This window comes from Pogonomyrmex barbatus, unplaced genomic scaffold (genome assembly GCF_055798465.1).
Source record: "Pogonomyrmex barbatus isolate J1 unplaced genomic scaffold, ASM5579846v1 scaffold3, whole genome shotgun sequence".
In the NCBI taxonomy this organism is placed as follows: Eukaryota; Metazoa; Arthropoda; class Insecta; order Hymenoptera; family Formicidae; genus Pogonomyrmex; species Pogonomyrmex barbatus.
In genome coordinates, this window is record NW_028297127.1 from 5285578 (window position 1) to 5311356 (window position 25779).

Below are 25779 nucleotides of genomic sequence, written 5' to 3' on the forward strand. Positions count from 1 at the left end.
TTCTATGTAAATTTGATACTTGAATTCATGACACTTTTTATCATGTTAAAAGAAACGCGTACATTGAGCTCGAGAAAATTGCATGTTGCATGTTTAAGCTATCATTGCTAATAAGTTACGAAATAACTTCGCTATAAAGATTTATCGCTTCACCCCTTTTACGGTCCATGGATCACGTGTTATACACATGAGGAAAGATCCACTCCATCCTTTAACGACGTCCTAAAGGAGCGTATCATTCACGATAGAAATTTATTTTCCTCTAACGTGTACGCACATTTATTGGAAACGAAAGGAGCGCCGAAGTATATAACAAAATGAGATGAAAACACCTTGTTCATGCAAAATCAATTCCCAATGACGGATTCAAAAAATAATCATATAAAAATAATAAACTTGAAAGAATTCGATTAATGAAAATTTTATTGTCTAAATAGATATTAATAAATTTATTGAAAATTGTATTAGTTCTACTTGACAAATTTTTAATAATCCTTATTATTAATTTATTTGCGCCGTTTTTAAATAATTAGATGAAAATAATAATTTTCTCTTGATTATAATACAAATATGATTAATTAACAATAATACCAATTAATATCAATGTTAAAAATAATTGTATAAGATTTACAATATTATTTTCCCTTTTATTTCAGTCATTTGTTGTTTGTATGGGTTTCACGTTGCAAATTCTTCACGGATCACACTGGATCATACCGGATTATCTTCTCTCGCCTCTCGAGACAATTTTCTATATCCGCCTCTACTTCTTTCCCATTTATGAGATACTATGGCACGTTTAAGCGAGATTCCATCGCACCCGCGAAGAATATAAACCGTCTCGTTGCGATCGTGTCGGACGAAGCAAGTCGTCCGCGAGAAACGAGCAACGATTTTCGCGCACGCTCCGGATTCGTATTTACAATCGAGCGGAAGAGCAGTCCGTGCGTTATTATGGGAAAAATAAAACTACCGCCCATCTCGCGTCAGTTTCTCTATTCCCGGATATCGAGCGTAGTGTTCGATACGAATGTTGCGTTTTTACGCGGTTTATAGAATGTTGTTGCCGTCCAAGAATGGTCGTCATTGTAGTTTACGTTACTGGCTCTCTTACGCCCGCGATATTCTATCGCTCTTTTCGTTTCCGTCTTTTCCAAGGAATCCATTAACGAATACAGAGACGGAAGCAATCTCTTTAGCAAATAAAACCGAGATTTTGCGTGACATGTTCCCATTATTGCGTTTTATTGTGATTAAACAATGATAACGTGTGGCATTTTAGATAAATAACACGCGAGATAATGTAATGAAATGCGCAAAAACGCAGAGACACTTAAATTCACTGAGTGGTTGATATGCATCTGTAGGCGACTCGAAAGAGGAAAGCGTGGCACTTTTTTGCAAATCACCATGACTCGCCGCCACTTTTTCCTGTCGATGTCTGCTTTCCCGGGCGACAACGACAGGATCGACGTTTCACCTGCGATGGCACGACAATAGCGTCGACCGAAGCTGCTTGGATCGAAGAATCGTCTCAGCACTCGCTCATATATAGGGCGTTTGTTCTGCAACTAGATATTCCTCAAAATCATATTTCATCATTAAAAATTTAACTGACCGTATATGTATTATTCAACATTTCAAAACTGAATATTAAACAAAATCTTCGAATAATTAACGCTACATCGGACTTTTGAAAATTAATATTGATTTATTTATTCAAGTTGCACAATCTAAAATTTCATCTGCGGAGTAATATGCAATTTAAATCTTACATTTCATTTCTGTTGATTTAATATTCATCTGCAGTAATTTCAGGATATTTTATTACTTCGATATTTTAAATTACTTTTAAAGAGATTATCGAAGATATGATCTGATCTGGCTGGAGATGTAGGGCTGCGGTTAAGAGTAGATTCTGTAGCCCCGAGACACCCAGTACAAGAGTGCCCATGTCGATTCTCTTCCACCCCGTATTCCGGGCGATTGCGTTTGGCAGCGGTCGACCGGGGCGTTCGAGCGATTCGGTTTATTTTCGGGTCAAGTTTTCGCCTGGCCGATTCGCAATCAGCCGGTGCATTGTCCGGCGCGGACAATACAACCACGGCGACGGAATCCCGACGCGCGTAGGAATCCCGGAGTTATCGTCCGCCCGCGCGCGCGGGGGGCTTGTCGGACCGACGTGTTTTCGCCGGAATTTTCGGGAATTCAATTCGAATACCGGCACAGCTTGTAACGCCGTCTGCGACGACTCCGATTTCATTGAGCCCCGGCGTTAAGTGGCGAACCGGCGGTAACAATGGCGATTATGCAGTACCTAATTAATGAAGAGACAACGTGATGTACCGCGGTCAGAATCAAATCAAACTCGGTGGAAACAAATGGGATAATTTTTTTTAATGTTTGTTAAACAAAAACTCGTTTCCAAAGTCGACGAGGACTCTACGACCTGACAGACGACAGTTCTGGAACACCCCATATATAGCCACGAACGTGCAGTGCGACGACTTTGGCGCAGGATCGGGCTTTAGTATGTAAGGCACGTGTCCGCATCTGCCTTTATGAGAGCTTCCCGCGATTCCACCATTTCGTCCTCATTCTAGAGCAAGCTTGCCGCGCGCGGAGGGCGGACACGGGGTTTCGGGATTAAGGGCGTCGCCGATCATATTAAGACCGGAGATATCTCGCCCGCTCCTTATCCGTCGTCGTACGACCCCCATAAACCCACAGTCGGGGGTTTGTTCCACATAAATTACAGGGACTACGCCGGCTTCTGGATATACTGCCGCCGATGTGTACTCACGTTGATGTAAATGCCGATGGAAACCGTCAACTTGCTCGTGATTCCTAGTAGAATGGAAGGATACTCTTTCCGAACAATTTATCCACGTTTTGTCTTATGATTTAAATGATCTTCATCAATCGATCCTGAATGCACAAAAGACATTTTTTCCCCCCACTTTCTAAGCTTTCCGTTCACTTCCCAGGAGATAACAAGTTGCATTTAAAAATCCAAATGCGCGGAACGGTCACGAGAGTTACTGCATTTGCCGATGCGCTGTTTCCGACAACCGCACGCGTAACTCGACGCGGAGGATAAATTTGGCATCCTGACGAGCGGAATGTTTAACTCGGAAGTTAACACAGCGCGCTTCTCTCGTTTCTTATCGCGTGCATTTCAGCGTACGAATCAGATTGCGCCGCCTGCACTCACCCCCTTTCTCCCTCCCTCCTCTCTCGCCATCACCCCTCAACATTGTTAACCCGATACATACTTCCACGTCTCGCGGCCGCACGTGTAAACTACCCTTCGCCCTATCTGAGATAATCGCGTTACACGACACATTCGCATGCAGCTGCACGAACGCGCGAAAGTTCCGAGATTCCCGCGAGGCGCGGCGCGGGGGACCGCAGCTGTGTTTGATCGCCGCACGAAAGATAGGCGGATCGTTTGCGAATCCATCGACTCGCTCGTTCTTCACTCGCGACGGACAGAACGGATCCGAAGTGCTTGAACGCCCTTCCGCAATTTCATTCGACGCGTTCGCGCCTCTCGCGAAGGGTAAAGCGGCGCCGATCGCCATTGTGCCCCGACGAGAGGGCGCGGACGGATGGAAAAGGGCACGGTGAAATTGGATCTTTGGGTAATAGTTAAATCGCAAGCGGAGTTGCCTTGCGGCACCTCGGACGAGATTGCAGGCCACCTTTTGCGATATGAACACGAATAGAGTTGTTGCAATATCCCGTATCAATATTTGGTATCAGCATAAAAAAAACGAAAAAAAAAAAAGAGAGGAAAACTGCAGTGCATCCAATATTGGAAATGAAAGCATCGATACAGATTTACGAAACTTATTAATAAGTTTGAAAGTTAACATTTTAATCGAATTTTTTTTCGATTCTAATGGTATAAACAGAATTATTAAAAATATGATGGAACAATTATAACAAAAAATATACACGAGATTCTCTGGCGATCCGAACATGATTAACATGAACATATATCGCTTGTAATACATGACGTCACAAAAGAATCGTATCGATATCTTTTACATCGCAATAGGCTTTTATCGCATTTTTGAAATGGCGCTTGTAAAATCGGCGAAATTGCGTTGCGGTTGTAAAATTCGTTAGGTTGCGCGCGATAACCATCGGAAATTACGAGGCGAAACTTGCACCCTTTTAACTGATACCAAATTCACTGGCGAGATAAATTCTCAGGCTGTAAAAGCGTTGTGAGCTACGGGAGTTCGTATGTCGGAGGATTTGAAGCGATTTACCATCCTGTGAAGAGCCGGTGCGTTTGTTTCATACGATTTCAAATTACATTATTACGAGAGAGAGAGAGAGAGAGAGAGAGAGAGAGAGAGAGAGAGAGACAGAGAGAGGACGAGGGAATGTCGTCCGCAAGAGAATGTAGCGAAATAGAAAGTTCAGTACTACGTGGAACGTCGTATTCGTCACAACGAAACATCTTGCTTCGTGTGCCGCATTAAATTAGAGGAGCACCCAAGGTAGACTAAATTTTATGCGAATTATCTTCACGTAGATTCCGCTGAGAACAACGAAGACACGGAATGACGTACAAATTTTCTTCTTCATAGATAATCTGACATAGATCGAGAAAATTAAAACAGATTATCAAATTATCAAGCTAATAGAAAACGATGTAAGTTCCAATTCAATATGCATTATGCATCGATAATAAATGACGGAATTTAAGTAATAACCAAACATTCTATGTTAATTTATTTTGTACGAAATAAAACACGATTTGTTGAATTCACGATTCGTATATTGATTAATTCAGATTATTGCCTTCGTGTAACGCGATTTCCAATATTCACGTGGTATATCGCGAAAATCTTTGGCGACGGCATTTCCTCGTCCGCACATGCAAATCCGATCCGAAAACTTTCGCGGGAAAGAAACTAATCGAAGTATCAAGTTGATTTAAGCACGGAGCCGCCGTGCCATCGAGTTCTCTCCGGGGCTTCGGGCGAGGCAAGTTCGATCCTTCCTCTCCCACGTAGATTCGTCCGATCCTTTCGGGAGCTCGCCTCGAATTAACTCTCCGTCGGGATTGTCGAACGAGCAACTTCGTGAGTCCTCTCTCCCCCTCTCCCTCCATCCCTTAGAAATTGGGGACCGGCACAATGGCGCACCTCTGCATTTCCGGCATTCGTTTCTATGTCGACTAAGGAAAGTCCCTTTTCCTTTTTCTGTTCCCGCTCGTGGCGATACCAAGATTTTCGAGAGGACGAAGATGAACAGCGCTGCGCAGGCCGACCGACGTCGAGAGTGGGAAGGTCGCACCAATCGCTCGCGATTGAGATTGTTCGCGAGTTGGAGCCAAGATTAATGTTAACTTCGCTGTCGAGTTAATAAGTCTGGCACCTATAAATCCCACCGACTACTTGTCCCTCTCTCCTTTCGCTCCCCTCTTTCCCTCCTTTTCTCTTTCTATCTTTCTACGTCGCTACGTTTCTCTCTATCTATCTTCCTCTCTTTCCCTCTGGCCCTCCTTGCTGGCGCTCCATTACGGACATTTCCTCTCGTCCCACGCTTCCACGCCGCCCTGAACCTTCCTCAAGCTTTCTGAAACTCGAAAACTTTCGCGGCGAGAAAAAGCACCGCGTATCGGCGGTCCTCGGCAAGAAGCGCCCGAGCTCCCGAGCGTCCTTTCCAGGATCGTTCCCTGCAGGAATCCGCGCGCTTTTTGTCGCGATTACTTACGCCAAATAGTTTTCCTATTATGCTATTCTCGCGTTGGCATTTACTCGACTACGCTATGCTTTATTTGCGTTGAGAGGGCCGGTCCGGTGTCACGAAACAGCTAATACGGATTATTTCACTTCCGCTGTCTGAACTTGTAATTCAAGGGATTAGCTTCAAGGGAAAACTATGTAGCGTTTGTATAGCCAGAGCACGCGAGCAGATTCAGAAATAGATGAATTTGTTAGGAGAACCATATCCCGCTGAAAGAAAAGTCCGACTTAAAAATTTTTTTATAACCGTGTGACGTAACGACACACCTTTGAGAATCGGTGACCATTATACATGAAATCGTAACTTGGGCGAACTCTTATAAAATAAACGCACAATAAAGAAAAGGGAAATTCAATTTCACAGCGAGGAGAGAACTCGACTGACAGAAGCCGCGTGCGGAATAACGCGGAACGCGACGTGGTCAACTTTCGTGATTCCAACGGGAGGAAGGAGCCGGGTCGCTAAGGACACGGCTCCTTGAGAAGCCTTGTCGGTAAAGCTGACGTTTAATTTAATAAAACCGTCGCGGCCTTTCTTTCTCGCGCCCGATTTCGCACGGGAAGGGGCGCATTTCCGCGTCATTTCCCCTTCCCGGGGATATCGGTCGTCGTACCGGGGGATGCCGTGTAAAATTCTTTCGGAAAAACTGTGCAAGCCAACCGGGGTGCACCTTGTTAAGAACGTCAAACTTATGGTCGAGAGTTTGCCGAAACTTTGTAATTTCCAGCGCGCGCGCTGATTGACGCCCCTCCGACGCACGTTTTTACTCGACCGTCGCCTAGCGATATGAACGTGTGTGCATGCGTGTGTGTGTGTGTTTGTGTGTTTGTGTGTGTGTGTGTGTGTGTGTGTGTGTGTGTGTGTGTCGGATTTCTGCAAAATAATATCATCTGTCGGTTTAATCAGCACGCTAGATTAAGTTACAAGAAGTGTTAATTAATCAGTAATAAACTTTATATGATATAGACTACGATTATCGGGAACATCAGGATGTTTCGTTAAATTGAGAGCACTTATACATATTAATTTTGCACAATTGATATCAATTGTGGTTAATTACGGACACTATATATTATAATCGTTGTTCATAAATCGTTGTTCGTTATTCCGCATTAACTATCCATAAATTTGGGATAAAACAACGTGGAAATAAAATGAATGTTCAATGTTTCAATGAGATTATAATAAGATTTTCGCACTGACTTATTAAAATCTACATATAAAGCATATCTTAAGTTATTATAATCTTGTTATTAATTTAACTTGCATTGAAAATATAATCATTATTAAACTTTTACACAGGATTATTTTTAATCCGTCTACAGTATGTCAGCGATTGCCACAAGTTTATCAATACTAATTACTCCAACGTTAATTAATATTATTCTTGCTCAATACATTTCAGCTAATCGTTTTTGTTCTCCGTACGATCTTTAATTATTACGAATTTGCAACGAAAATCAGGCGTGGCCTCAAGAGTTTATTCTTAATACTGATGTACGCGATTATGCGACCATTAAGTTTCAACTGCCTGCCGCCTGTCGCCGGTGGAAGTAGATCGATCACTTGCTCGCGTGACATTAATCCATTATTACAGCAGAAATTCACGACTGCTCGAATGAAGACGGTGCTATCGAATAACGTCGAAAGAAATTAATGTTGTAAGCTGGAGTATATTTTCGCCATCATAAATTACGTTTCTACATTAATATTCCGTTTGCAAGCGGTACAAAAATGTTTTCTACTTAACGCCACCGTTTTTTCCCGCTTGATGTATCGTCTCGCTCGTTTTATCAGCGATTTTTCTCGTTGTGCAATTATTCGCTAACCCATTTTGGACGGTAAGTCCAATCCTCACGAAGGCAACGTTCTCTCTTCGTCCTCGCATCGAATTTCTCATTTAACGGAATCTGCAAATTTAAGCCGCCGATCTCTGTCCAACGTTAAAATTTTTGTCGTGGAGAACGATCGTGGAGAGGTGCATGCGTGGAGAGATGTTATCGGATTTTGCCTGTCCATGTAAAAGTTTCGCGCAAAACGAAGAGACATGACAATTTGTCGATACATATCGAAGAGATTTCTGAAATAGGAAACTATTGAGTTACAAAACTGTCGCGACAATTTCTGCCGTTACAGTCGTTCGTCAAAGCGCCGTCGGCTTTTATACAATAAACTCTAAATTTTTTGTTCGATCTCACCTGGGCAATTCGACGTTTGGTTCATTTGATGATGTTTGCGAATCGATGGCTAATCCGGAAGAATTGATGTTTTACCGATAACAGCTGGTAATACGGAGAAAACACGCGTCGCTTGTATATACATTTTACATGTGTGTTGCAAAGTCGCCCGATAGCTCGAAACGACAGTATTAATGAGATGTCGCTGTGATTTTCTTCTAATTACGTATGTTTATTCTCAGTGACGTTTCAATTATTAGCAACTGACCGCAGTTAACATCATCATCGTCAATTGTCATCGCAGGCGACAGGACTGATAGTTGACAGCTTAATGGAATTTCCGAGTAGCCCGCAATCACGCGGCTAAATTTGCGCCTTTCGTCTCCCTTTTACAAGTCTTGCATTATTGCTGTATCATCATTCCGTTGATCCGTTACGAGATTACTCGGTCGAGCGAAAGGGTATTTTCATACGAACTCGAAAGAAAAAGGGAAACGCTGATGAAAGTTTGATATTACAACGTTAAAGGCAGGAAGGGGGAAAAGCTAATTGTCACGCATCTAACACTGAGAGGCAGGGGAGGAGGGGTCACGTAAGGGTTCATTAGCCTCTTTATACAAGATCGTAATATTACCAGATAAGGGAGTTTATTTGAAACTTTCGATGAACAAAGGAAAGTTTCTGCCCTTTTAAACAGGGGAATCACTTGAAGAAGCAAATAATGCGCAAGAAATAAGAAGAGAGGAGATGATTATTCACTTAATAATTATATCTCAAAGCTATTTGCGCTATCATCGGGTGATATCACCTTTAACTCGTTATGCCGTAATTGATGGTACATTCACGTCGCTCTTATTCTCGATTAAAGGGAGAGGCATTTTTATGGCAGCACGACTCCGTTCCTCCGCCGTTCATCAAAAGATATCTCGTAATCCGTCGCGTAATCTGGCCGCGCCAATCACGCGTTGATCGCTGTCGGCTTCGTTTTTCCGCGTCGTGTGTGCTTGTATTACCTTCGGACCACTTTGTTGCTCTTTATATCATTTAATGCGCGCGTCTCTCTCTCTCTCTCTCTCTCTCTCTCTCTCTCTCTCTTTCGTTCGCTCGTACCGCGTGGGTTTTCACCAAGAACGAAAAATCGACACGTCCGGCATAAGTATATCGCGCACGTGGGCGCAGTTACGAAAGACGTGAGCGCGAACCTTCCCCGGAAGGGAAACTTTCTTCATTTTTCGCCCAGAGTCTCGATCGAGCCCGAAGCTCGGGGGAAGTTTTTTCCCCTCCCCCCCCCCTGAAATATCGCGGAAATCAATCGCCGGCGCGAGTGGCCGCGATCGCAGCCCTATTTTCTGCGCTTTTCCCGGCACTCCCGGAGAGAAGTAATGGGTTAGTTTAGCCAAGTCGTCAAGCGTGCTGCCGTTTACGCCCGTTGCAGTAACTTGAGAATGGCTTTTGATCTTGTCGAGCGAGCGAAGGCGTTTGCCGCTTTAATCTTCTTAAACTCTCTTTCTCGCACATTGAATATAATTTAATTAGTCCTTAACAGCTTAATTAATAACTGACGAGAAGATTGTGATAGAAAAGAATTTCAAGAAGGTATATTTTGAAATAACGCACAAATGGAAACCCATAATAGTTAATAATAATAGCGTATAATTAACAATACGCGATAGGAGGAATTTTTTATTTGTATATAATAGTGAAATTCCAACTTTTAATCCTAATTGGAAATGCCTGACTTTTACATTGGAATGACATCTCTCATCTGTTCCAGCAAACGCGATAAGCACATTCACGATCCTATAATCCGCGCAACATGGAGTGCAAACAGTTTGATAGATTCGCAGAACGTACAAACATACACGGTTGATCCTCCACAATAGATATTATCATCGTCAATCAGACTTTCTCCATGTTGATTTCTCAAATCGATGTGTTCTTAATAGCTTTATTTGTAGTCGAATAATAAGAACAATAGAACAATTAATGATGAGAAATAAAATAAGGTTGTGATAGGAATAAATTCTTAATCACACACAGAATATCTGATGAATTCGTTTTGTAACTTCTTTTCCGATGTCATACATCACGTGACGTTTTCAATTGTTACGGTAATTTAAGATCTTAAGAGATTTGCAATGTAATCTCATCGGATACTCTGCAGACTTATGCGGTGGTTATCGACAGTATCGAATGTCCACGACGAAGATTCCGATCGGACTGATGTTACGTAGGCAAGCTTACTGGATTGATCAGCCAACTGTGATCCAATCGGTCAGAGACATACAGTGGACACATCTACCTCATCCTCATAACTGTGACACAGATACATTGAGGCTGACACGCATCCATTGATCGAGTTGGTTCCAGCCACGTTGTAGATGACGATGTCAACCTGAAACATGAATTCGCAATACGTTATACGCTTAATGACGAATTTTCGCAAGCGTACGCCTATAGTTTGAATATGCAGATTTATGAAAAAATTCTAAATTTTGATAAATCTGCTCACTGACGTATTTATCAAAATTTAGAATTTTTAATAAGTGCGCTAATAAATAAAAGCTAATATCTCCTCGTAACGTAGCGTTCGTTACCTCGCTCGGTAAACGAAAATATTTTTATCCATGTACGCAGAATGCAATTTACATTTACATTGCGCAACGCTCTATAACTTTTATGGAGCGGCATGCATTTTACTAGTATGCGCGATAAAGCGATACTCTTGTTTACGCAAAATAAAGTGCACTTACAGAAAATACGGCGTGTTCTTATCATAAAAGTGTGTCTGGAGGAAGAAACAGAAAGAGAACGAGAGAGAAAGAGAGAGAGAGAGAGAGAGAGAGAGAGAGAGAGAGAGAGAGAGAGAGAGAAAGTAAAATCCTCATTTATTGTAGTAAATAGAATGCTTGCGATATCTTTGCATGATTCGCAACTTGTCAATTTACCATACAATGTAAAAATATGTACGCATGTAAAACATTATATTTAATGGAAAAAACAAATCACATATAATACGTATATAACATTATTTATTTCGTTGTAAGCTGCAGTTTAAATATTTCCATAAACGTATATTTTTTTTTTAACAATAGCGTGTCCAACTATTTTAAACAATATATAATTTCAGTTTACTCGAATAACAGCGTTTCGCGTTATCAGAATTGTCGTTATGTGCTTTTCTGTGGCTCAGCGTTTGAAGAAATGACAAAGCGAGCAGGTAAAATCTCGTACTTCATTTATAACATTACGGTTCTTATATATTCCGTGTAATGTATCCTCTTCAGTATGTGCGCTACATGGCAGACCTCGTCTGCTTGGCGGGTATACGATGTTCTATGTATGTGTTTCTACGTACACGTTTCTCAGATGAGAGGAAACAGAAAGTCGGGAGTACTTCACCGCCATTTCCGGCGAGATCTCACGACCGTCTCTCGCGCGCGCGCGCGCGCATCTCTGTCGAATGCAAAAAGGGTGAATGAAGAATAGCGTCTGCGTGCACCACGGCGCGAAATTTTCTCGCGATGAAATAGCCGCCCTCTCCCAGCCCCACCTTCCCCCTTACACGAGTATGAGACATTATGTTTATGAATCGCGATAAAGTACGCGTGATAAAAGATACGAATTACCGGCCGTCGCGCTCGAACGCGTTCAATCGGTCTAAAATGCGTGATATTGCGCGCGCGCGGGCATTGAATATTTATGCACGTTTAAATTTAACCACATTTACAACGCCGCCGTTTGTCGGGAATTTATTGCGCGCGTTAAGGTATTCCCGTTTCCATCGTTTTTGGATTGTAAATGCTTCATTCTCTGTTTCGCTTTCCATGTAACAGCTGTGCACTGAAGTCGAGCCCAACGTTAGAGACTGAACTTAAAACGCAAATTGCACTAAAGAAATATTTTATTTCTCAATTTATTATATTTGATAGAAGTAGAATTTTTCAATTTTGCAACACATATTACGATTTAATCTTCTTGCGGATTCTATTTTTTATCATTCTCTCTCTCTCTCTCTCTCTCTCTCTCTCATCGATATCCTGCAATTTTCTCAGGAACAATGAACTCTATTGAGCTCTCGAGTACGTATAAAATCGATCTGTGCAATCTTCCGGACACGATACACCTTCCGTCTCTACGAAGTTTCTGTGCGCAAATCCGTATCCAGTCATTTAACAAGTTTATTCAACCACGTTGTTTCCTATTGTCTCGATGGTTATCGCGAAGTCGATATCCGAATGGACCTCGATTCTATTGATATCTTAGACAGAATAATTCCAGGTATCATGTAAATAGACGCATTATAAGCAATATCAATTCGTCGTAAAATTCAAAAAATGCATACATCTGTGTACCAATGAAAGCCAAAAGACTGATTGTATAAACATGCATGTTCAAAAAAAGAAGTGCCAACTATATAAAATTGAAAATAAATACCACATTCCAATTTTATAAAAACAATAAGAAACATAAATAAATTGTGCGAATTAAAAAAACATTATTCTACATATATCTCTACTTACATAAATTCAATTCAACTTTAGAATTATATTATAATAGCCGTGTGCTATTTTGTCTTCTCTAAGGGTATTAGAGCAATTATAATATAATCGATCTTTACACTCCATAATTAATATAAGTTGTATTTAAATCAAATGCACAATGCAGAGTTTATAGCCGCGAGTTTATATAATTGAAATCGAATACATTTATGGATAGATTATTAATAGAAATATAATGTATGATATAATGTTTCAAGCTATAAATAAATGAACAAAGATGAGAAGTATCACGTTCAATGTGGTGCGCGTAATCGAGTCTCGTTTGTGAAAAGTGGACGATCACGTTTCGCTGCGCTTGAACGGTCTCATTATTTAACCAAGTTATTTAAGCAAGTTTGTTTAAGATTCTTGTGCGAATTGTACGCGAATTGCTCACGGATGCACACGCGCGTCTCGCAAGCCTCCAATCAGCGCGTTATCCCTCGCGGCGCGTGGCGACATGTGTTTCCCGACGGGGTGCGTCAACCCCGCCGGCGTCGTATCTCGTGTCGTGTATAGCCGGAAAGGGAGAATATCGGCGCGGATATCGGCGCGCGCAAATTCTCATACAGTCGACCTGCATACATATCGATGCTTTGGCGACGCCGCGTGGCTGAAACTGCGCCGCAATGGCGCACCAGATATACAACGTGCAATCCTGAGCGATCTGTTCTGGTGCGGCGCAGCGCACTCTTCTCCGAATGTTCGAAATTGGAAATTTATGGGACACCCGATTTGCGTGCTTAACACATCGCTCTACTCGCATCACGCATTTCAATACCTTGTTTCCGGTTTCGCGGCGGTGATATTTGCGCTCCTTACAATATCGCTTACAGTATCTTTCGTAAATAATCTATGTGAATGAGCTTCGATTGTTCCCTCCGATTACTATCGAGATAAGCTAAAATGGATTCGATTAAATCGCAATTTGATGTACTTTTCGATGTACTTTATTCAAGATTCAATCGTCACTGAGTTTCAGAGAATAGAGTTAACAAATTGATTTATCTGTAAAGCGTTCTTCGCATTTCACACATAATCTTCTTTAAGCGTATCAGTGACACATTCAGTGATACATTCGTAATTTAACTGTTCGCTATTTCTCTACGCCACAAGCTTGATAATTATGTTGCAATTTAAATTTCAAAGGAGACTACCGAATTATCAAAGAATAAACGCCCGGAATTTAATGTGGAACTGCGGCGTTTTCCTCTGTTCGTTATATGCATTTGCTCGCCGTGTGCGGAATTTTGTTTAGAGCGACGGGGTGATGAAAGCGGAGGATTAATATTCTGCCTCGAGAAATTCCAGTTATTTTCTCCGTTACTCTCATCCCGACGCATACAATATGTCACTGATCTCGCGGTGCTCTTGTGATGGACGTTCGCCGTTTGGCAATCCGTTTTCTGCGCGTCTCTCGAATTTCATATGAAAACTTGTAATTATTTTCGACGTCATAGGACCGCATGGAATCTCTTTATTAAAAGGCTCTTCAGATAATTAAAAGTTTCGCGAGAAGCTTCTGACCGTTCGTTCACAAAACGCGACCGGCTGTTCTAATTTTCTTGACGTTCGGCCTTTGCAATTATAATGTTATAATGTTCTTTAGATTTACAATGTTAAAATGAATATTTGAATAATTTGAAAAATGTCAAAATGAAATGAAAATTATACAAATAATTTTAGAAGAAACAATATATCAAATAAATATGTCAAATATATATTTATTGTATTATTTTATAAGATTTACAACGTCATTGTCACTTGTAACAAGAATCGATAAGACAATATTATCTGTTGATAAACATACATTGCAATGAGAGGTAATACTATATTCCTCTGTCAAACGCCTGCATTTCTGGAATATTGGTGTTGCGTTTGTGCCTTCCCTAAGCGCGAGCTACATAGACGCTTTGTACGTTTATATTTCCATGTCTCGCGAGACTCATTATGCGACAAGAGCCGCGTCCGGGACACTGGTAAGAATGGCCACTTAATTAAGGTGGACTTTAATTAAATTAAAGCCTTTAATTAACTTGCATCAGTTAAATAGAATAAATCTTATCGCGACGTAAGCACTAATATAAATTACTTAATTTCACGTAGAGGGAATAAGAGAGAGAGAGAGAGAGAGAGAGAGAGAGAGAGAGAGAGAGAGAATGTGAGGGAGGGGACGGCGGAAATCTCTTTCACAGCTTGCGCGCAATGCTAATTGTGTCGTTGTAATTAGTTTGCATTTTAAACGGCTAGATAGAAGGTTTCTGCCACTTTTGTGACGAGAAGCGAATGTTATTTTATAAATTTATTATACCAGCAATATAGTTTCATCCCACGGTGCACGAATCATTTCAGAATATATAAAATGTCTCATGACTGTATTATTTTTAATTTATAATATATTCGAGAAATAACAGCTTGTTTTTAATAAAAACATAACGTTTGTAATTGAAAATTTTGATGGATCACGAGAGCTAGAAAATAAGAAAGCGATCAAAACATTCGGCTGTTATTCTTATCTTTACTAACAACAAATTCCAAATTAAAATAATTTAATGACTGTCTTTTAATTATAATGGTAAAAGTGTAAAGACAACGAATAATTAGCTTTGTGAATAGACAGCTTTGTGAATAATTAGCTAAGTGTGCATATATGTATCTTGTAACTAATTTCGCTAATACTAACCCCTTTTTTCTTTTCAGACATGTCCTACAAGCCGCGCCATCCCATTATCGAGGGTAAGTATTTTCAGTCATAATACACGTAATACTAATGGTATGCCAATCTAAATCGCGGGAAGCGCCTCATCCCTTTGAAACTTGGAATATACCGCTTTGCTACAAACGCACGCTATATGATAATATTGATTTTCCAAACGAAGATTACAGCGTCATTCTGTACTTCTCCAGTCTTTTGAGCAGTAGCTTTTCGTTAATACCGGCATTAAGCAATTACGATACATCGTTTCTCAAAAACACGAAATATTCCCATTCGTGAGAATTCACGAATATTTCTGCGAATTATCTCCACAACTTATTTCGCATTTATTTAACTTGAAATCGATTTGTGTATCGTGGAAAACGCTATGAATTAAACATTATATATCTAAAGTTAGGCATATCTAAAAAAAAAAAAAAAAACGAATAAACGAAATCGACAATTTCCACTTCATTGATAATGCGCGCGCACAGAATTCACCGATACGCTTTCGCAAAACGAAGCGTGGACTTCCTGGCGAAATCACAGATTTAGATAATCCGACACGCGACGTTCAGCGACGTGTTGTTCCGAAAAATAATCCAATGGGAATGCGAGCCGAAATGGAATGGTGCCTTTCAAACGGCTGGCGACATGGCTCAATTACACGGGACGCGCGTGTGGCCTCGCGTAGCATGAAATTGCGTTATCGCCGCCAAAACGATTACGATAACACGCGTGTTTCGCGCCGCGTCCCGCAACATTGTGGATAACACGGCTCTTAAAGATACATTTTTCGCCATTCCCGCGCGAGGCACGTCCGCGCCTCTTAACGACGTTTAATTCACCTCGTTATCCCGCGCGAATAATTATAATCTCATAATCGTTCGAGAGATTCGATCGAAGAAAACAGCCATAAATCGCGATAAAATATGGCAACGGTTTTTAGCAACGGTTTTTAGCTGAAAATTTCCGGATACGAATTTAATTGTGCGTCGCGTGATTTTCGAGAAGCTGCGAATTATATCGAATAAACGGAAACAAAATTGCATGTATACGACATTTTCACGAGGAGCTTTTGCGGTACTGAAAACTATTCCCCGTTCCTTACTCAGATCTCTCTAAAAGGTGGTACCTTTGTCGAAATTTCCGTTGATGTTCAACTCGGTTGCGGAAAATTATAAAAGCATCATTCATAAAATGAGGACGGTATCGCAAACGAGATGAAATATCAGAATTCTCGGTGGCGACTCATACTCCGGGATTGCATCCCTTTCCTCCTCTTCTGCATTTCGTACGCGCGCGCAACGTTGTACACGTATACACGCGTATATATATATATATATATTTGAATAAAATACAAACAATCCTTAGTAAAACATAACACACTGGAAAATTTCTCGCTCGCTACCGATGTTACCGCCGGCACTCGTTTTCCCGCGGCGATATACGTGCATCGCATACGCAGATATTGACACAGTCTACTTGGTATTTCCGAGCTCACCTCACCGCGCCTTATTTTTCGTAGTCACTGCCGAGATAATCCCAAGTGGGCGCAACCCGCTTCCAGGCAGCATCTTCAGGCTCTCCAAATACGAAATTGCTCATCATAGTCGGGATACCCCCCCCCTTCTTCCGCAAATTGTATTATATTCGAATAAGACTCTTTTTCGTTCCTTAGATTCTTTCCCCGCGCATCTTTCCCCTCGAACTCACTCGAACTACTACAATTGGACTATACTCGTTACTGTAGTAGTCTTGTTATCATGTCTACTTTCTTTATCGTTGATTAACTCTTGTCAGAGATTTGTGATATATAACTTGTGCAAAAAATGCTGAGACTATTCAATACTTATACTTTCTTCATTCTTTGATCAGTAAAGAATTTTTACAAATTTTCGAATTCTTTAACAAGAAGCGTATGCACACACATACATAGCTGTTCTTAGAAAGGCATACTTCATATTTTATTATTAATATATTATAGATAATCAGCACTTTTTTGTTATATCAAATCATAAATATCAAACAAATACGTTGCAGTGAAGAAGCATTAATTATTCAAACCATCGAAGATTGATTGACCATCGATTTTTCTTCTTAATTTCCGAGAGCATCCTTATAATTAACTCCCAGATTCAATTTCAATTAGAGCAAGGTTCACTTTACCTGATTTAAATAATCAGCTTCCGTTCCTTAATTACACTCTTACTTCACATTCGTTGAAATTCTTCGTTTCTTCTTCTATCTACCGTTTCTCTCTTTTTCATCTCATTTTTATGCGTTCAATATACTTAAATTTTTATATATCAATCAATATATTAAAATTTTTTTTTGCGTAAAAAAGACATAATGAAGAAATTATATAAACAATATTTTTCTAAATGTCTAATAAGTTTCTATTCAAATATTTCGTCGAACCAGTCGTTTTATATAAACTTTTGCATTTTATATTTTTTTATGAAGCGGCGTATGGACAAGTCCACTTACGTAATATTTGTAAGATAGCTATTACATTTGCAGCGATATAAAGCTCGAAATTGGCTACTTGCTACACAGGCATTGATTATACGTCATGCACTATGTATATCTATGAAGTAAACATCATGTTTATATTAATATTGAAACTGCCTGCACATCTTCTAACTATATAATATTGCGCTCGACGTGTTTATCAGCAAAATGTGGCTGATTACATAGCACGTTGTAAATACTAATAAGAAATTCTATAAAGGGATTCCTTTAAATTTATTACATCTTTTCAATAAAAAGTCAATTCATTAAAAATCAATTTATTATTTCTCTATTTTCCAGGAATCTTAATGCATCATAGAATTGTTCAAGTAAAAAGTAATTTACCTTCTTGGAAATTAACAAGAATTAACAAACAAATTTTTTTCAGATTTGCGCTTTTTGGTGAGGAAAATATATCCTAATTACCGTAAATTAAAATTATTAGATTTACTACTTTTATAGAAATTTAATAGATGATATAAATTAAAGTATGAAATATTTTATGAATTATAATATTTATTATACAATTGTTTGATAACTTTTAACATTTACACGTACAGAATAACGAGCAGAACAGATTTATATAAAATAAAACATATTGTTTCAGATAAAATCCGATTGGCTACTAATGGCTTTTACTAACAAATCGCAAAAAAGAATATTGCCACTATCAATAATAATTTCTGGAAAACAAATTGCAATAATTTACATAGATTGTCCTATTTATTTTTTAATGTTAAAAGAACAATTTTTTATATCCTTTTTTTCTAAGATACATATTTTTTCTGAGATATCTTTATATTAAGATCAAATTCACTAAATAAACACTAAATTAATATCAATATTTCTCATCATATTTGTTTGATAATAGTGTGGCCGTTAGGATGATTAATTCGATGGAGTGTATTTAATAGCTATTTCGCGGATTCTACATATTCGCTCGAATATCGAAAATGCGCATATGTGCAACAGAACGTACATCAAGGGAAATACGTGTATTATATGTAACACAAAGTTCTCTCCGCAAACAGACAGGCGTGTAGTTACATATTCGCATATTACATTAGCTATATAGTTATGTGCACATGTAAATAACGCAGGAATGACTAACCCCTATCTTCTATGGTCGGTTTCGTTGCGTTCCACGAAGAATTTGCGAATAAATCTATAACTTCGTCGAAGGGTTATTAACAGTTTGAGATTAAAAAAAAATATATTCTTTTCCTTTTTTTTAATTTAGTCGAAATAGTTGAAGAAAATAATATATCACCACAACGCTCTCGTATAGACGGTAAAGGAATGCGGAAGTCTTGGAATATTTTATATTTTCCCAAGCTTGCGATTGGAACTATTTCCGCCACTGGGAAAAAACGCAGGACAGAAACGCGGACGTTCGTTCCTTCAGAATGCGTCGCGCAATGCCAAATATGCCGCGTGCACGCATGCTTGAGAACCGCTGTCCCGTAAACCTAGTCCGCAGCGGGCAGATCGATGCGATTTGAAACCGAGACCGTCGCGGTCTGCCGGGATGGAGGTGAGGACCGGGGCGGCTTTCATTCGCTAAAAGGCCACCGGAACGCCATTGTGCCATCTCTCGAGGGGTACGGCCGGCGAAACGATACGCGACTGCTGCGTTTTGGCCGTTCGATTTACCGGTAACGGGACGACGCCTCTGTGTACACTCGAGTGCGGTAACGCCGATGTTGCGCCGTCCGTCGAAGTGCTCGGCGAATCGATTATTTAACAGCCGTGTCCGAACGAGCGCATAGCCGTATTCGCACGCGCGTACATGCGTTCTTGAAAGCGCTCGCGTAAAAAAAAAAAAAAGGAGAATCTCGGGATCCGGTAATCGTTTGTCATCAATTATTGACGGCGCGCTTGTTTACCATATCCACTCCATCCGCAATCTCGTTAATTCATCATCAATATCATCGACACCACGTAGATACCACCCGACCGTATATTTTTCACAAAGAGATGATTTATCGCCATTTAACTGCAATTATACGATACGCCGAGGTACTATCATTAGCGAGGAGGGGGAGAGCGGGGGAGGAATTATCGATTACTCAATTACCTGAAAACAAACCTCGCGAAGGACGGGCCCGGTAATACGGAAAATAAACTGGTGTTTACTGCGCAGATGTGTATGTAAGAGGGTCGCGAGAGAACGCGAGGGAAACGTGTACGAAACTTGGTCGAAGGTCAATGACGAAGGAGGAGGCGGGGAGGGAGCTTTTACCGCTTTTAGCATTCCGGCTTGTTTTTCCGCGGAAACTTGGAACTTTCTCTTTATCGCGCGCGCGTTCGGCACGCGCTGCGCGCGACAGTCGCGAGTAGTATGCCTTTATCGAATACGCGACGTCGCGTCGCACCTACCTACGAGAGCGGTGATAAGGTTACGCTAAGAAATTGCTTCCCGCAGGCGGAGGAGGGCGAACTTTTCCCGGCGAGACCGCGTCTCTCTTCCCCCTCCACCCTCCACACCCTTTCCCTCTCCCTCAGCCACCCCTCCGTCTACTAAATCCAACTTGCCCTCGCCTCGTACCTCGGCGCTCCTGTGCTCCGCGATTTCTTCTTGTTGCACTCTCCAAACACACTCTCTTTCCGGTGCTCGATCTCGGTTTTACTTGCGAGACGTCGATCAAGCGAGAGGAGAACAGTTGAGGATTTACGCGAAGTCGATGCGAGAAAGAGTTTTACGCAATCGTTAGTTTGTTACGGAAGAAGTAACGACCTGTGTGATAGGGAGTTTTTTGGTACCGAAAAGAAGATTGTTGTGTCACTTTTTATCTATCTCGCTTTTTCAGATTTTATTGAACTTGTTGAATTTTAGCATAACAAATTTTAGTAAAATATCGAAAACTAAATCATTTATTTAACTATTATAATAGTAAACAGAGTCTTGTTGTATTAAAGAATCTTCTTTACTACCTTAACAAAACAGTTGTGCAATTATTTATTAAGTTTTAATAATCAACGAGGTGTTCAAGGAATTTAAATAATAAGTGTGATATTCTATGAAATATTTTTTACATTTATTACATGAATCTAGATTTATTACTATTTTATTAACAGATGATAAATTGATATTGGAAGAGAAATTACTTAAATTAAGAAATAATATTCATATAAATGAATAGATAATTCTTGTGATTACTATTCATTTATACTATTAATTATTGATATAGATATGAATAAGACTATAAGATACATTGGTATGAAAACAATTGCAATGTCCAATAAACTTTCCAGAATTTGCTTTGGAATTAGTATGCTTTGATCAAAATTAATCTGCATACGATGAAACTCGTTAAAGCATCTCAGTTAGCTGGAGTACCACTTTTGGAGTGTACTCGATCTCACATCTGATATACGTAATAGCCTTGCATTGCGTAACAGTTACGTGCGCAGTTATTGTCTGTACAACACTTTGTTTTATTTGTGAATCAATAATAAAGTCGTCGCAGTATTAAAATTACAACAGTGAAATATAACTATGTCACTTACTTGTGGTTATAATAATGTCAACTGAAAATAAACGCTGATGATACTATGTTATCTTAACTCTTCATGTCTAAATTTTATAAATGTCAAGATAGACTTTGACGATAATTAAATAATTCTAATATGATATGTACAAATATTTTTATAAGTCCAAAAAATATTAAACTTATCCGAAAATTGATTATTAATTTATCTTATGTATGTTTTTTTAAATAGTAGAATTATTTATACATTTTACTTTTTATTGATTAATTTTAAGAGAGCTTATGAAACTCCGTAAAGTGAAGAAGTAAATTATTATTTTTTAATCGTACATTTTTTTTCTCTTCGATATACAGTTTCAAATTATAATTTTATCATTTACTTTGTAGATATTTTATTATAAAAAAATTGAGAATTTTTAACAATTAATAATTTTTTCCCTTGATATTGCAGTTAAATATGTATAATTGAACTAATTAATTAGATTATTGCAATTAATGTTGATATATTTCATTGGATCGAATTCCGCCTCATCAACAATGAATTTTGCGATGGCCGAGCTTCTCTTCAGTTTATTCTGCGATAAGCGGCAGGTGCGCAGTAACATAAACATTTTATTACATTATTGTGCCACTATGTGTTCAGGCCGGCGAGCACAGAGCTAATTGACTTTCGCCGATAACAGTTTCCCGCAATAGTTTCCCGATACCGAGAGCTATAGTAGAAACGTTCGCGGGATTCGAAGAGATTTAATTGATTGATATTTATTTAAAGAATCCCCGTTAGAACTGTATGTAATAAAAAATTTACAGTATATCTATAACAGTTACGGAAGAATTAAAAACATACAAAAAGTTATTGAATTTTTTATCTTAAGCAACAAATATAGATTTTTTCTATCATTATTTGAAATATAATATACCGATTTACATTCGACAAAAAAAATTTTCGATTAAAGTTGGAAAACTTCAGTGATATATTTATTCAGTGATATATTTATTCATACATTTATAGTACATTTTTATATAGATGGGTATTGATCGACATCCACCAAGCAACAATTTTGTAATATAAATTGAAATCATTAAAAAAAATATATCGGCGTATTGATAGAGTTGAATATTATGTATATATTGAATAATAATATTTTACGAGGCTGGGAACATGAAAATATTCCGCATTTTTCAATGTCGCTTTTCCGTACTATCATACTATGATAAAGTCACTTTGATGACGTAACACAATTATAAAATTAAAAGATATTAAAGGAAATGAATATTCTCGTTATCGTATTTAGTAGCATTAAAAAAAGGATTTGTATTATCCATATGTAAATAAAAATGCTAACGAGTTGCTAATGAAAGATTCTTGTTACAACTTAAAAATAACTTCATTAGTTTCTAAATTGCATTATGTGATATAAACAAAAATTATTATTTACAAAAGATCTTATGATTTTATTTTTTTTAAATTTATTTTTTTATTTATTTCACATTCAAAATTTAGAAAAATTCCTTCGAATTTCAACTTTAATTTTAAATTGTAGTGATGAAAAAATAGAGACTACTTAATTTCTAAAAAAAACGAAAAACCTTGGCTTTGTCATATGTTGTAAAAATAGACACGCATTTTTAAAAATCCGAAATCAATTTGCGAGCAATTCCTCTCGAGAAAAATTGTGGAGGGCCAACTTAATCGAAGGTATTAATTATTAATTAATGATTAGTAAATAGCGCGCGAGTCGGTTGGATTTAAAAATAATATTAATACGTCTTGATACATTGTAATAAACGATATTTTATTGATCAATCTAACTTCTAACATCCGGGAAAATAAATTTGGTCAGCTTTCTACTGTCGTTAATAAAACGGACGCAAGAGAAATGGAAAGATAAGGCTATACTTACGATTGTCCCAAACGATGTCCCGAGAATCGAGGGCGACGTGTCGTCGAGTATTTCTGGGTTAAATCCACAACGAAGGGCGAAAATAATGCGACGGGCTGTCGGCTCCCTCTGAAAGCGATAATCGACGACCCTGTGTTCCTGGCCCATTGCATCGAATATCAGTCGGCGCGAAAATGTCAGTGCGCCAGTACGGTAACTAAAAAAGAAGGACAGGAACGCCTATATCCACGCGCCACCAAAAATCGAGGGCATAAATTAATCAACCGAGCGAATCTCGTGGACCGACGACCTCGTTTATCGACGTTTCACCCCATTCTTCTCTGGTATTTTTTTCGGAAAAATAGGATCTGTTGAAACAGACGTGAAAAGTAAGAATTGTTCGCTGTTACGAAATGAAATTAATGAAATTAATAATATGTATCTTTTAAAATTTACTATTACCGAATGTGTTTATTTTGCATTTAAAATCACATTATCGTTCGTTTCACGATTTTAACCGATATATCTCCAATGATATATTTTGCTGGTATTATTCTATTGAATTGAATTATATTTTGTCTAAATATAAAGTCCACATAGATATTTTATCAGTGCCTGAGAAATAAAATTTGATTTAAAATGACAGAATATTTATCTGTGAAATGTGAAACTTTTTTTAGGGGTTTTATTCAATAAGGTCAAATGAAGTCGTGTCATATGATGACATATATTGCATTTGTCTGAAATTAAATCTATATTTGCTTGTCTAGTCAGCTTGTTTAGTCAATGAATCTTACTTCTATCTTTCTAATTAAAGTGTAAAATTTTGATCATATATTTCCTCCTCTATTTTAATTTTAATTTTTAATAAAATTATTGATTGACATTACTTACACACTTTAAATTTTATGTCCACTTATGTCTAATATCTAATATTATAAAATAGTTATTTTAACAAGTAATAACTATTACTGTATAACTATTATTATCACGATCTCTTTTTATTTCCTTTTATATATTAAGGATTGAAATATATTGTGTATATTAAACATAATCAATATACAGCTGTTAAATCGTTTAACCTGAGATTAAACTAGTAGTTACGCACTGGTCACTTGGATGTCTAACTTTGTAAATAACTACTTAACTGTTAACTTTGAGCATTAAGTAATTAATTTGCATGTTTCAATATATGCATTAAGTATGTCGGGTACGTAGTTAAATCAAGTATATTTTCCACTTAATTAACTATTGTACTTTGCGCTTGGTTAAATAATCTCTCTGTGGACACTCCACTGAAAAGGAATCTATAATTTATGTATATAAAAGCTTCTTTTAAAACTTCAAATATCATTTTATATAATAATTTACGTTTTTTCCTCTCTCTCTCTACTGTAAAATAAAATATTAAACCTGAAGCTCTGATTGCCTGTGTGAGTCTTTGAAACATGTTTTACCGTGACGGTAACCGCGTACAAGGCACCATCGCCAGTAGGTTTTACCGCGGTCGTTCGTTAAAATCGTCGCGCGTTGAATCTGTCGATAAATCTGGGCTTAACGGCACGACCTTAAATTAGCGGATTAAAGTCGCATTAACTAAATGCGAGATTGACGCGGTTTCTCCGGTTTCTCGTGTACCTGTACGCCACCCGGTTACCGTCGCATTTGTATGTGTGCGCGCGCGCGCGCGCAAGTGTACGTATTCCTGGCAGGATCCCGCAACTTCTGCAGCAGCGTGCTGTGACTGAGACATGGTTCCCTCGGGATCGCCTGGTCGAGATTTACGAACCCCCTTCTCTGTATCGCTACCGCCACCGATTTATACAAGTGCGCGTTCGACGAACACGCGCCGCGTTCTCCGCCTCGACTTTATACGAGTCGTCCCTTTGAAAACGAAAAGAAGAAACCTGAAAACCGCCGTACGCGAAAACGTTTTTCCATCCAAAGGGGAAGTGGCAACCGAAGTAGAGCGCGTCGTGAAACACGCGGTGCACTTTACATGGTCTTTCAACATCTTAACTCTCCCCTGTGTGTCTCTGCAGTTAGCTTTTTTCCATCAGGAGAAAATATCTCGCGAATTATACTGACCGTACCGTCACTCAACTCAACATTTTTAAATAATCTCTGACCTTTTCTTTGATGAAGTTAAAACTGGAATACAATTACGAGATTATGAATTTAACAATGAGACTTTTAGAGAAAGTTTTATACAAATTGCGCTTTAAAGATGCAAGTAAAACGAATACTATCAAGATAATTACAAATGGACTTTAATGGAATATTAATTTTCCCATAAATAATAAATTTTGACATCTTTGCGTAGTATTATCTTATATTCCGACATAGTCGAAGTGAACTTATAAGCAAGTAATTAAATATATTATGTCAATTTTTAATATGTGTAATGAGTCTCTACAAATTTTTTGAGTTCTTGAACATAATAATCTGTTAAGAAGTCCTGTTACTGTTTCAATTCACGTGCGAAAATATAGGGGTGGCGGAACGGTGTTAAGGCTGATACGCGCGCTGAATACATCTCTTGGATTGTCACATTGAACCCTCTATGTGCCCATAATGCCGGTACTATAGCTCACATCGACGAGCCCCTTTGTGCCCGCGCGATATCGAGTTCAAGCACAACGTGCTTGCGAGCAAAGGGGAATACTATGATAGCAAGTATTCGTCTATACATTTCCATGGCTTTCGGCA

The 25779-nt window shown here is 38.8% G+C and overlaps 1 protein-coding gene across 4 annotated transcripts in view; it reads left to right on the forward strand.

The window, feature by feature from the left end:
- Positions 1 to 25779, forward strand: part of LOC105423285 (agrin) — a 433811-nt gene that overhangs the window by 73007 nt on the left and 335025 nt on the right. For all 4 annotated transcript variants that reach the window (XM_089079439.1, XM_089079440.1, XM_011632973.3 and 1 more), the window contains exon 3: positions 15188 to 15223. In XM_089079439.1, coding sequence (XP_088935565.1) covers positions 15188 to 15223 — 36 coding nt within the window. The remainder of the gene's footprint in view (positions 1 to 15187; positions 15224 to 25779) is intronic.